This window comes from Nicotiana tabacum, chromosome 14 (genome assembly GCF_000715075.1).
Source record: "Nicotiana tabacum cultivar K326 chromosome 14, ASM71507v2, whole genome shotgun sequence".
Classification (NCBI taxonomy): Eukaryota; Viridiplantae; Streptophyta; class Magnoliopsida; order Solanales; family Solanaceae; genus Nicotiana; species Nicotiana tabacum.
The window spans coordinates 16217047-16230007 of NC_134093.1; the positions used below are offsets into that span (position 1 = coordinate 16217047).

At 35.5% G+C, this 12961-nt stretch overlaps 2 protein-coding genes across 3 annotated transcripts; both read left to right on the plus strand.

Moving 5' to 3' along the window:
* The first annotated feature begins 758 nt into the window (after positions 1 to 758).
* On the plus strand, positions 759 to 8309 carry LOC107765272 (putative E3 ubiquitin-protein ligase XBAT35). 2 transcript variants are annotated; one of them, XM_016583896.2, is made up of 11 exons: positions 760 to 1037; positions 1817 to 1931; positions 3364 to 3444; positions 3540 to 3628; positions 3743 to 3834; positions 4162 to 4243; positions 4727 to 4829; positions 4920 to 4994; positions 6139 to 6224; positions 6426 to 7142; positions 8059 to 8309. In XM_016583896.2, exons 1-10 carry the CDS (start codon positions 936 to 938, stop codon positions 7107 to 7109), a joined length of 1509 nt encoding a protein of 502 aa, XP_016439382.2. In that variant the 5' UTR covers positions 760 to 935; the 3' UTR covers positions 7110 to 7142; positions 8059 to 8309. The 2 variants fall into 2 exon arrangements, with proteins under 2 accessions (XP_016439383.2, XP_016439382.2); XM_016583897.2 differs by lacking the exon at positions 4920 to 4994 and having other exon boundaries at positions 759 to 1037.
* Positions 8310 to 9153: 844 nt separating this feature from the next.
* LOC107765273 (uncharacterized) lies at positions 9154 to 12366 on the plus strand. Its single transcript, XM_016583898.2, has 5 exons — positions 9154 to 9401; positions 11104 to 11168; positions 11261 to 11336; positions 11421 to 11621; positions 11755 to 12366. The coding sequence occupies exons 1-5, from the start codon at positions 9288 to 9290 to the stop codon at positions 12121 to 12123; spliced, it is 825 nt and encodes a 274-aa protein (XP_016439384.1). The 5' UTR covers positions 9154 to 9287; the 3' UTR covers positions 12124 to 12366.
* The last annotated feature ends 595 nt before the right edge of the window (positions 12367 to 12961 follow it).

The window sequence follows — 12961 nt, forward strand, 5'->3', positions numbered from 1 at the left end:
GCACTCGGCTGGGGAGGGATAAAATGTCAATCTAAAAGATCTGGTCAAGGTAATTCTAAAAGATTATCAAAAGTAGTATGGTAAATTTGGGTATTTCAGTACGATGATTCTCCGTCTAAAATTTGAATAAAAGCGCTTTAATAGAATCAAGAATAAATACAATATAATTTGATAATAATAAAAATCCAAAAACTATAACAAATAGTTAATTTTTTAATAACAGTCAAAGCTAGAGAAATATAAATTTGGCTTACCCCTAAAATATAAGTATTGTAAGATTTTCTTTTGAAATTTCGATGAATTTGAAGTAATATTCTTAATCAATGCATGTCCAAGAACTTTCCAAGAAAGAGAGGGATAAGAAGAGCAAAACTAAGAGCCCGTTTAGACTTATGATTTATTTCACTTTTTTCCGATTCTTTTTTTCTTTTTTTTTTTCAAAATTAATGTTTAGCCATAAAATATAATAAATTTTTTAATTTTTAAAAATTATTTTTTAAAATTTTAGCTCAGATCACTCACAAAACTTCAAAAACAACCCAAAATTATATTAATATCCAAACACAATTTTAATTTTCAAATAATATTTTAACTTAATTTTTTTTTTCCAATTTTCTTTAAAAATTTACAATTCTTATGTCCAAAGACTCCGCGTCTTACACGTACTATATTAGTTCATCTACTTGTCACTCCCCCTTCTTAATTAAGCAAACACTCTACATTTCCCGCTATTTATTATTTATTTATTTCTACCCCACAAGTTTCCATTTTCCAACACCCACCGCGTAATAAAAGTCAGAAATAAAACCTTTTGCTTCACTCAACCCCCGAATTCCCCATTCCCCATTTCTCTTTCCTCAATAATTTTCCCCAAAAAGATAAATATATATTGCCAATTATCTTCGATTTTAATTCTTGTGGAATAATATTATCAGATGGGGCAGCAGCAATCGAAAGACGAGCTTCTGTATCAGCAAGTAAATTATGGAAATATCGAAGGCATCAAATCTCTTCACCGTGAAGGCGCTGCACTTGAGGTATCATTGATTTGCTTTTTTGTTTAGCATTAATATCATTTTTATTTTCTGAATTTGGGAATTTTTACATATGTTTTTGAATTTTGTCAAAAGAAAAAGTGGAAAAAGTTGTAACTTTGATGAAATTGAGTTGCTATAGTGATGAAAGACCGCGAATTTAGTTTATATTAATGGTTGACTGAAGTGAATTTGGGATTTTAACAGCTAAATTGTGGTTTATTTGATTGGTACTCCCGCAGTACCAATTTATGTGATGTTGTGTGACTAGACCCGAAGTTTAAGAAAAAAAGATAGAGTAAAACTTTTGAAACTTGTAGTAAGTCTCTCGTTGACGGTAAAATGATAAGTTTAAAGTTAAATTATTTCTAAATATAGATTAGATAGACTAAAAAGTAAAGTGCATCACATAAATTGGGACAGAGGGAGTAATATATATTCCTATGGTGAGTGTTGATCATTTGTGCTTTATGTGAGAAAAAAACTGTAAATTTGAAACTATTATTATGTGTAAAAATATCACTCAATGAATTATGACTGAATTTAAACTAGTTGGAGTCATCTATATGAATCGTCGGATTATCAATACACAAATTTCGTGTTCAGAGGATTCATCATGATTTAGATTATTTTTATGCTGGCGTACCCCAACCCTCCTCCTTAATTAGGGTTTAAGACTATTTATGCTTTGTGATGTTCACATAGAGGGAGTTTGTGTTTATAATGGATAAGAATATTACTGGAATCTGTGGTTATAATTTGTTTAAATGGGTTGATTTCAGTGGATGGATAAGGAAGGGAAGACGCCGTTGATTGTGGCATGCATGAATCCTGAGCTTTACAATGTCGCAAAAACTTTGATAGAATTGGGTGCCAATGTCAATGCTTACCGTCCAGGTAACTAATCTTCTATGTATTTAATACTAAGATGGAAACTTGTGGTAGTGACTTAACCCGATAAAGTTTTGTGTAATAATGGGGTGAATTTTCTTAAAAGAGAGAAAACTCATGGAGCTAATTGAGAGGTAGTTCTGTGTTATCTTATATAGATTTTAGACCAGTCTCCTAAGGCCATTGTTACAGAGTATGTAACTCGAGACATGAGTGATTGAGTGTTTCAACATGACATGTTAGACCTCATATTAAGTCACTTTATTCTTGCAACTATTTAACTAGAAAATGATAAATGCTAATGTTATGAAATGGTAATTGATTTGTACAAGAGATGCCCCACCACCTTAACATGTTTTATATGCTTTCATTTTTCATTCATCATAACATAATTCACCTTTTCTCTTAAATAGGATTTTTGTTCCCCTCCAAGCATAAAAATTAATGGTACTATTCTTATTTTATTGTAGTGGTGATATTATCTTTTCAGCTAACTGTTTTACCCATTTGAGATCATTTTAAAAATTAGGACATTTCTTGTTTAAAAAGTTACCCCGTTTGTCAATAATAATATTTCAGTATTTGCTGTCATAAAAAAAATAATATTTAATTCGCAAATACTAAAGTTGAGTATTTGCAAATACTAGTTTCTCATTGGTGACATATTGAAAAACTTATTTAAGAAGTACTTCAAGTGAGATAATGGTTCACTCGCAAATCTTCTAACTTTTTCCCAAGTGAAATTCATGTCCAAACACATACAGATTTCAACTTCAATTTCAAATACTCTTATTTTCAACCTCAACCAAATATTGCCAAACGCCTATGAAGTATTCTAATATCAAACTTTCTTATGTTAATCTGTTCTAATAAAAGTATATCATTTATTTGAATGCATGGAGTAACAATTTACAACAAGATCCCACAAATGGGGTCTGGGGAGGGTAGACTGTACGCAGACCTTACCCCTACCCCAAGGGGTAGAGAGGCTGCTTCCGATAGACCATCGGCTCAAGGAGACGAAAAAGATAATATATCAGTACCATCAATAGTAACACATAGAGTAACAATTTAGAATAGCAAAATCGCGGTGCACATATTAATCTGTCAATATCGACAGAGATTAATCATTTCTTTTTTCTTTTAATTCAAGCAATTGTGCATTTGTTTAAATTGGACATCGGTTATTACTAGTAAACTAAAATACTTTGATTATTTCCCAGCCTCTGTTTACATCTTGATTTAAATGAAGTGTCCTGAATTTATCCGGATACGAAAATTACATTTGTTTAATTTTCCAAATTCATTCCATCACGCCAAATAATGTGCATTCAACTCTTATCTAGGAAGCAGTGTCGTATTTACATAATCAGCATTATTCATTTGTACTGTACGTTATGGATCTCTATCTGATCCTTACCCTTATGTACATCTTTAGGTCGTCATGCGGGGACTCCTCTACATCATGCAGCAAAAAGAGGTCTTGAGCAGACGGTGAAGTTACTCCTTTCACATGGAGGTATATCTACTCAAACACATATAATGACTAATTCATTTAGGCTATGAGCGCCTTTTTGACTTGTTTGATTTTCTACTTGTCTCGTGTGTCTTAAGCAAATGCATTGATAATGAATGATGACTGCCAAACGCCACTTGATGTTGCCAGAATTAAAGGTTTCAGCAATGTTGTCCGTGCAATTGAGGTATATATGTTCACACTTCAGTTTTATGTTTTTAATTCAACCCTTCAACTTATGCAAGGATTATGTTTCAATATTCTTTTCTCTCACACATGCTTTTTTCATGTAATGCATTAGAACCATATTTGCTTATTTTCTGGTTGGCTACGAGAACTTTACGGGCCTGGATTTCTTGAACTGTTCGCACCACAGTTGCTTAGCCGGAAAGTGTGAGTATAATGTTCATTTTGGGATTTCACTAGAAAATTGTTTTATTTCTTTCAGACTTCAGAAATGCATATTCACCTGGTTATATTTAATGGAAATGGCGGGCAGTGGTGTGTGACTTCATTGGTCTCACACCATCTCGTGTCGTTTTCCCCCCTTCTTTTGGCTTGTTATCCTATGTATTGCACATTGCTGCGTGTTATTGATTTATGTGTCTTATTTCTGTTGCTACCAGTTCTTTTCGCAGTTCAATAATTTGCTCTTGCCTTCTATTCTAATTTTTAACATTGTTAGCAAAATGGACTTACGATGATTCCATATTTTTGTAGCTGGGTGGTTGTCTTACCATGCGGTTCCCGTAATCTCAGAAAGCCTTTCAAGTTGGAGCTTGCTATATATTCAGCTGTCCAGGTAAGTCTCCTATCTAATTAATGTATAAGTTGGGAACTTAAAACTGTTAGATTTTTTGAAGGACTTGGGTAATCCACGTGTTTCTGCTTTGTTTTAGACTTATATAGAGAAGTATTTACTAATGTACTACCTTTTGTAATACTTGATTGACAAACGACATTCATATAGTTGGCTCCACGTGTTAAGCAATGAGCTGAATTCAGATTTTTACCCCTTGGTGATAGTCCTGGATGGTTTCTTTCTTTGGAACGTCTCTCAAAAACTCAAGTCTTTAGATTCTTGCTTTTGCTGGTCGATTTCATTCTTCCCTACCTTTGGGTTCTATTTGGTTAGAAAAGACAAGATCAGACTGTGTTGCATGTATTCTTTCCTGATTGTTGCTCATATCATATGCTTTCCTAATGGGGCCAGGGAAACTAATTCGTTTTTTGAAAAGTCATATGCTTCATGCTACTAACTTACATAGTGTTATATCTTGAGCAGGATGCTCAGCCCCGCACAATAGTTGCACTGTGGAAGGCCAATATGGAAGAACCAAATTTCAGCCTGCCTGATCCAGCAGTTATCATATCCGATATTTCAAACAGTAATTTCCTACGCTCTTTAACCAGAGTTCTTATAGCTGCCATGAAATATTTCCATTTGAAGATGATTATTTGTTAATTTTCATGCATAGTCCCGAGGCGCTGGAGGCGAAGGCGAGGGATAATGCCCTCCCAAGGGATAAGGAATAGACCCCGAGGAGCTAGGCGTAAGTACATTGTAATCTGATCTAGTAAAAGTCCCCCCAGAAGAATGGGGGTGATGGAATTTTTAACGAGGAAAAGGGCTATGCAATTTTTATGAACTTTTATAGTCACAATAAGGCAGTTCTAATACTTAAATGGACCAGTAAAACACTGCTGTATGCACAGTATGTGTTAGTGTCTATTCATAGTATTCTTCCATGGAAAGGATATATATGGGGCTTGAAAACTAGTTATTGGACCATGCCACGATTTGCCGAGAGCTGGTTCAAGTCAGTTAAGAAGTTTTTCTGGCTGTTCTAATCAATTGCTAAGATCGTTCTCTCCTCTAAGCCTGTGCTTGACATTTAGGCTTTTAAATCTTATGGTCAAATTTACTCCACCAAGTGTCTGAAATGATAAAGCTTTTGCATCTTATTCTCATACTGAATTACTTACACATTTAAGCATCGGAGATCCGTATTGCGTGTTGCTTGTGCTATCGTCTTCACCTCAGAATTAAAAACATTGTTAATAAACTTAAGTTCTTAGCCAAAATTGTCCCTTATGTTTATGGCAGGTCTATTTTCATTTTTTAAATATACACCTGAGCTCATTTCATCCAAAGTTCACTAAAGTTATGCATATTTAATCCAACTAGCGGAATAATACTAACTGGCCCACAGAACTAATGGTGAAACCATGTGCCACTCAAATGAGCATGGTTAAAAAGAGAGGCCATCCTGAGTTTTCTTTCCAAATCCTAATCTCCCTTAATTCTGCACCCTTTATGGTGGCACGTGAGTGGCACGAGGTTTCATCATCAGTTGTTAGTTTTAAGGGCCAGTTAGTATCAATATGTTGGTTAGGCCAAATATGCTCAGCTTTAGCAAACTTAAAGATTGTTAAGTGTTCAGATGTTATTTAAATGATGAAAATAGACCTGCCCATGCATAAGGGAAACTATTGGGTTGAAACTCTCAGAAACTGCATCTGCTAGTTTAAAGATTTGAAATAATTGTTCCATTTTGTAGAAATAAATATTAGCTTTGGGGGGCCAGGACAGAGTAATTATCTGCCTATCGCATGATTCTGTTGTTTAAGTCATTATTTGCATTATGCAACTTTATTACTGAATCATTTTCCCCATTTTCAAAATGTTTATTGCAGAAACAAGGATTAAACTAACATCTGTCCAGGAAAGCGAAAAGCAGCAATTGCAGTCTTTCTGCAATGCATGCAAGGGAATTCCTCAGGTTTAATATAATACATCCTTTCTCTTCAGAAGTTATGTTTGCAGTCATGTCTAGATCTGCTTGCTTCTTGCCAACTGAACGAATTTATTATATTCTTGATTTTTGTAACAAGGACTATGCTACCAGTGAAGACAGAGAACTGTTCTTTTTGTAATTAATGGAGTTAAAAAACTTATCTTAGTTGCTATACCACATTTTCAGGTCATGCATCCAGCATTTCCTTTCAGATCTCAAACTCCTGTGGTCCCTGCAACTGCTCCTTCGACCACAGAGGATGTTGAATTAGCAATGGCGATTAGTGCCTCTCTTCAGTCCGCTTCACAGCAAAGACCAACCTATCATGAGAATCACCTAGGATCAGGAACAGAAACATCAATGAATTGGATTAACCCTGTTGAGGTTGCCAGTCATAGTGATAGCTCTTTGACAGGGGCTTCTTCCCAAAAAGCTAGTAGTAGTGTCTGCCAGGTTGAGGAAGCCAGTTCAAGTGGCACTCAAGTTGAGCAAGTCCACACTTCTAGTGATACATCTACTGTTGTTGAAGCAATACAAGAGAATCCGGTTACTGAATCTGTCCCAACAGCTCCTCCTCTTACGGATGAAGTTATAGACAATGGGCCAATTCACTATCCATTGATCGACGCCAGCCCAGTTGACTTGGCTTCTCCGACTATTGAGAACTCTGGGGCACAAGAAAGCAGTAATCCTGATGGTGCTTCTTCATCTTGTGTAATATGCTTAGATGCTCCCGTGGAAGGAGCTTGCATCCCTTGTGGCCACATGGCTGGATGCATGTCTTGTTTGAATGAGATCAAGGGAAAGAAGTGGGGCTGCCCCGTCTGTCGTGCCAAGATAGATCAGGTGATAAGGTTGTATGCTGTTTAACAGTTGAAGCAGCAAATGACCAAAGCCTCAAATGTAAGCAATTCGGCAACCTCATCTCCTCTTTGCTTTTGTTTCATTCGATATAATAACAAAGTAAATATGTTGAATAATGTCATTCTCTCCTAGTATCAATTCGTCTTCTGAAACATAACCAAGTTTTGGGGTATTCCAACTTTTGGCTAATAGGCTCTTGTTTGAGTAGCTCTTGGTACTCCTCCGGAGTAGGGGTAAGGTCTGCGTACATACTACCCTCCCCGGACCCCACTTGTGGGATCTCACTGGGCTGTTGTTGTTGTTGTTGCTCTTGTTTGAGTAGCTCTTGTTTTTCTGCTGGTAGTGTATAACCTTTTGGGTTCGTTAGTGAAGGCATATACTATTATTATTTAGAGCCTTTTCCAGTTGGAAGGAATTGGGAGGGATGATAACTGGAGCCACGTCCTTATTGCCTATCGACTTTTGAGTTCTTCTGAACCATCTGTATTGAAATCCTGATTAAGCACTAGCTTTCCTGGTAACTAGAAAAAGGGAGGAAAATGTGCTTTGCTTTTGGGAATTTTTTTTTATCTACCATTGTACATTATAGACGTTCTTGCTGTCCTTCAAAAACATTTAGGAAATATGATCATTTTTGGAACTGATAGGTGTTTCCGCCATTCTATTCAAAATTATTTTCTTGTCTTAGAACATGTCCCTTCCTCAACATGTGTGCTTACGTCGAAGAGTACGTACGTATATATTGCAGACGAGTACCAGATATTCTGATTTGCTGAATGCATTTTCAATTTTTGATTAATCTTGAGTGAGACCCATTGAATATGAAGTAAATTAAAATAATATGTATTGCTGATTTGAAGACTTGATGGTTATGAATAGGAATGTACTGCAGATGATATATGTTACAAGATTCCTTACTGGCAGCTGACGAGCTATATGCTTTCTCAATTTGCAGGCATACACAGAAGTTTCTCTCTTGATAATTGTGAGTTTTGTATACATATATATATATATGCTAGTTGTGTTTAAGATTTTCGATCTGAAGCAAAATGCTATGGTTGCCTTCATAGTTTAATCTTCCCGGAGAATGTAAATTTACGTGTGCAGAGAACTGAGAAGTGAAACTCTTACTGGAATTACAGATGTAATAATACAATCCTGTGCATATATTTGTTCTATTGAGACCCTTAATATGTTCAGCTTCAACTTGGTCATTTTGTTACTCATATGATGGTGATGTTTATTCTACTTCAGTGCATTATGCAAATTTTATTAAATCTCAAAAGGCACTATGATGGACAATTGATAGAGTTGGTTGAGCAGGGGACTTCGCTAATAGGAGATTTAGGGTTCGAAATTCACTTGCATACCTTCTCAGTCGAGCTCATCGTACGGACTTACCTAGTGCGGTTTACCTTCCTATGTGATTTGCGAGCTATTACATAGGAGCGGGTTACTCTGTGTGCACCCTTCGGGTAGCCTCAATCCAAGTGGGTCAGGTCAATTAGTTGATGGCACTAGTTTCAACTCTCTTTTTGTAAATTATTTTACTACTCGACTCTTGTAAAGAATTATCTTTGACGGATTATTTTATGATTTGAAAATCTCAATTTAAAACGAAGTATAGTAAACTTCAAAGTTCAATCTATTCATCTGAGCCTCTCTTATAGTACTTATTAACTACGTAAAGATAGAAAAAAAAAATGTATTGATTCAGATTTTATAATCAAAGAAAAACCTTGAGACGCTATTAACAATACAACTAAACAGGAAACGATTTTCTCGAAGCAAAAATAGAACAAAAGAGGATATTTGGCACTTATCACTTATCGTCCCGCCAAAAGTCAAAGGAATAATTGTTTGGTGATGGCGTTGACCAGAGGGATACCTAAATAGGATTTGGTATATATAATTTATTTAATTTATGTTTAATTAGAATTTGTAATTAGAATAATAGGTTTTTCTCTTTTTAGTTAAATTGGTTTGGTACTATTACGAAGAAAGGGCATTGATTGCTTATTTTATGTGTGAAGAATAGTGTAGTGATTTGTGGTGATTTTTAATAAAATATTTTCCTTCAACATTTAACAACAGGAGGAGATTTGAGAATTTCAACAAAGTCATTGACTTACCGGAGTTTCAAACTCGGAATTTTTATCTGTTGTCGTCGCCGGCGCCGGTGAAATGAGTTCGGCGAGGAATCTGATCAACATAAGTGAATTTACTAGAAAGATCGAAGTTGACAATCAAATTCCTATCCAATATTACTACAATATCGCTGATAACCTTCTCAAAGAGGTCCCATCATTCTCTCTCGATAACTCTTTCTATCTGCTAATACTTGTTTGCAATTGAGGTATAGTTTTATAAATTATCCGTTCCAATAGTAGGGATTGCTAATTTAAAATTGTCTGCACTTTGCTGTGTATATCTTTTGCCCATAAAATCTGTATACTACTTCCATTCACTAACTTTCATGTTTGTAGCCTTAGTTTGTATGTAAACAAAGATACAAAGAGTTATCAGCGAAAAAAAAATTGTATTAAATTGTTGATCATCTTGGATAGCAATTTTGTAATTCTTTGAAAGAAAAATGGAATTCAAAAACAGAAAAAACAATTTTTCGCCTCAATACTCGTATTCTATTAAAAGGACAGCCTAGTACACAAAGCATTCCGCATTCACGCAGGGTTTGGCAAGGGCCGTACCCTAAGGGATATGATGTAGATAACCTACCCTAAAGTTCGCATTAGTGACGACATCCACAACTTGAACCTGTAATCTATAGGTCATACAGAGATAACTTTACCGTTGCTCCAAGGCTCCCTTCACTACTCATTCTATTGAGTTACTGAATCTGAAGGAATAAAATAATATTCAACGGAGAAGTTCTTAATTCGTTCTTTCCACAGCCTTATCATGCATACAAAATCTCGGAGAGTCAAGTATTTTTCAGCACTTTCACTATTTTTCTTGTCAACCAAATGATAAAGTTAATTTTATAGTGAAATAGCTAAGGTTGACAGAATGTGAGGATTTTCAGGCAGTCCTTATGGGTAGCTAGGTAAGAACTCTGGCCAGATTCAATTTTCATGGGATTGTTACAAATAGCCGTCCAGATTCAATGTATACTTTTTCTAGCCGGTATACATAGATTATACATTGATTATACATAGTTATACATATATTATACATATATTATCTATCTGCCGTCTATTTTTAGTTTAAGATATTATACGGGCAGCTATTCGGGTTAATTCTTCAAAATTTTATAGCTTGATAAGCGAATAAACGCTAAATCTAACTATAGATGAGTACTTTAGATTGTTGTTGTTGAAAATTAAGATGATCTTATTATACTGCATGGCAATTTCTAGTTTGTATCTTCTCTCTTGCACCTGCCCTATGCATGTGAATCTTGGACATAGAATCAAACTATATAGGCAAGAAAATCATGTCATCTTTCGCTTGCCTTTTGGTTTCATTTCTATGTTCTTATTTATCCAAGTTTTTGTTTGGGAAGTGAAAAATGAAAGGGGTTGGTGAATGTGTGGGAGAGTTAACAAAATGGATGGTTGCAACATCTCTGCCATATTCATCTTATCAATTATATCGCCGACATAGAAACTCTAGAATTGTAGTAGAACCGTATTGCTGTGCGTGCTAAGCACCAGGTATTAACCGGACAAGGGTGACATAAGAAAATCTGATGTTCTGTTGGATGAAAATGGAAGAGGAAACAAGCAAATTCAATTGTAAAGTTTGATTAATGTGTAGTTTGATTTTGTCGATGCAAATGAAATGGCTGTTAGTATAACATCTGGAGAGACAAAGGCATACTCCTCTATTTCTAAACTCTATGCGAGTGTTAACAAGATTATCTGCCTTATTATATGGTGCTCGTTTAAGTACTATAAGTCTCTGTTTACACACCATTCCTTGACTTTGAGTTGGCGTACGAGCTTTATTGAGGTTAAACTTCTGCTTCATTTTCCTCTAGGCAAACAATCATCGGCAGGAGAACAATATCATAGATCTGTACATTCTGCTTCTCAGATACGCAGGGTAAACATATATTTCCATGTTGATAACTTCTTGAGGGCATATTAACACCTATATATGAGTAATTTGTTAAATATATGTGTTCGTGCTTTCAGTATTTTATCAGAAACTATACCTTTCCACCGAGACTACATTACTTCAAATGATACAGAAAAGAGATCTTACAAAAAGGTAATTAAGCAGTGTCTCTAATATCTAATTTGTGAAAGTTGCACCAGTTATGGATGTTAAATCATTAGTGTGATGTGATTTCAGAAATTACTGGATGTCATTCATGAGCTGGAATCCTTAAGGCCAGAAGTTGAAAGGGAAATTACTAAAGTGAACAAAGAACATGCATTGAAGGAACAGAATCGACTAAACAATCTGAGAAAAGTGCAAGATGTTTCACAGGCATCATCGTCTAGACAGCCGGCTGTTAGTAGAATGGCTTCCTTATGGCCAGTCAATAAGCAGGTAACAATTCTCCTAGAAAATTTTGTTTTATGTTTTCATTTTTGGCTGATGTATCCACTCAAACATATGATTTCTGCACAATAATTGTACATTGATTACAAATTGTGTCTTCTTTCTGCATAATTGTTTCCAGGCAAGGCATTCAAGACTGACTCTAACTATCCGTCGCCCTGTTGTCCCTGAAACTGTACCTTCAGCACCACCAATTGAAAATTTGGTCATAGATGATAATACCCCAGTCCAGTCTGGTTTATCTGAATCTAGTTTTGTGGATTCATCTTCTTCAACAACAGAGAAGTTATTGAAAAGACACGACGGAGGGAGTACTAATACTGCTTCATCATGTATAATATGCTTTGAAGCTGCAATTGAAGGGGCTTGTGTACCATGTGGCCATATGGCTGGGTGCATGTCTTGTTTAAACGAGATTAAAGCTAAAACCTGGGGTTGCCCTGTCTGTCTCACTAAGATCCAGCTGGTTTTACGTTTATATGCTGTTTAACAACTAAAGAAGGATACCTTGATGTAAATGTTTTTACCATTTATCTACTTTACTGTGTTCTGTATATTGTAAAAAAGGTAGCCCGGTGCACTAAGCTCCCGCTATGCGCGGGGTCCAGGGAAGGGCCGGACCATAAGGGTCTATTGTACGCAGCCTTACCCTACATTTCTGCAAGAGACTGTTTTCACGGCTCAAACCCGTGATCTTCTGGTCACATGACAACAACTTTACCAGTTATGCCAAGGCTCCCCTTCCATACAAATGTCAGTGTCCAATTTCTGGTTCTCAGCTTCCTTATTTTTTTTTTTACCATGTTGCAGAAGTTGGCAATGTGGATAAAGTCAGTGTCCAAGTTCTGGATGCCTTTCTCAGATATCTTGTGTGTGTTTTTTTTACCATGTTGCAAAAGTTGGCAATGTCGATCAAGTTTAATACTCCAATTAAGGTAATCTATTATTGACAATTTCGTCCCAACTTCTTTCACCGTAAAAGAATATAATATTCTAGATTCACATCTTGTCTCAAACAAGAGAAAGAGATTGGTTAATTGTATACGTCCACACATTATCAATAGCTTATGATTAGTAACAATTTTTATTTTTTTGTGATTAGTTAAAGAAAATTGTTTAGAGAAGATTAAATGTATCGGAACTTAAATTTGAAAGACGATTTATGCTATCGAAAATATTACTATAAGAATATATGTTGTTACCACGTCTACTTCTCCATCTTTACTCTAAAAGCCAGAAACCATTCTTTTTTGGGAGCGATCCTTAGATAGGCGTGGATGGAACTTTTTTTTGACTAAGCTTGTTTGGATGGTTATTAGGTAGCGTTT

Excerpts from the sequence above, each read along its gene's own strand:
- LOC107765272 (XM_016583896.2), top strand. The coding sequence starts at position 936 with ATGGGGCAGCAGCAATCGAAAGACGAGCTTCTGTATCAGCAAGTAAAT. Across the intron at positions 1,038-1,816 it reads GTGAAGGCGCTGCACTTGAG|TGGATGGATAAGGAAGGGAA; the intron begins GTATCATTGATT and ends GGTTGATTTCAG. Across the intron at positions 4,244-4,726 it reads CTATATATTCAGCTGTCCAG|GATGCTCAGCCCCGCACAAT; the intron begins GTAAGTCTCCTA and ends TATCTTGAGCAG.
- LOC107765273 (XM_016583898.2), top strand. The coding sequence starts at position 9,288 with ATGAGTTCGGCGAGGAATCTGATCAACATAAGTGAATTTACTAGAAAG. Across the intron at positions 9,402-11,103 it reads CTGATAACCTTCTCAAAGAG|GCAAACAATCATCGGCAGGA; the intron begins GTCCCATCATTC and ends ATTTTCCTCTAG. Across the intron at positions 11,622-11,754 it reads TATGGCCAGTCAATAAGCAG|GCAAGGCATTCAAGACTGAC; the intron begins GTAACAATTCTC and ends AATTGTTTCCAG.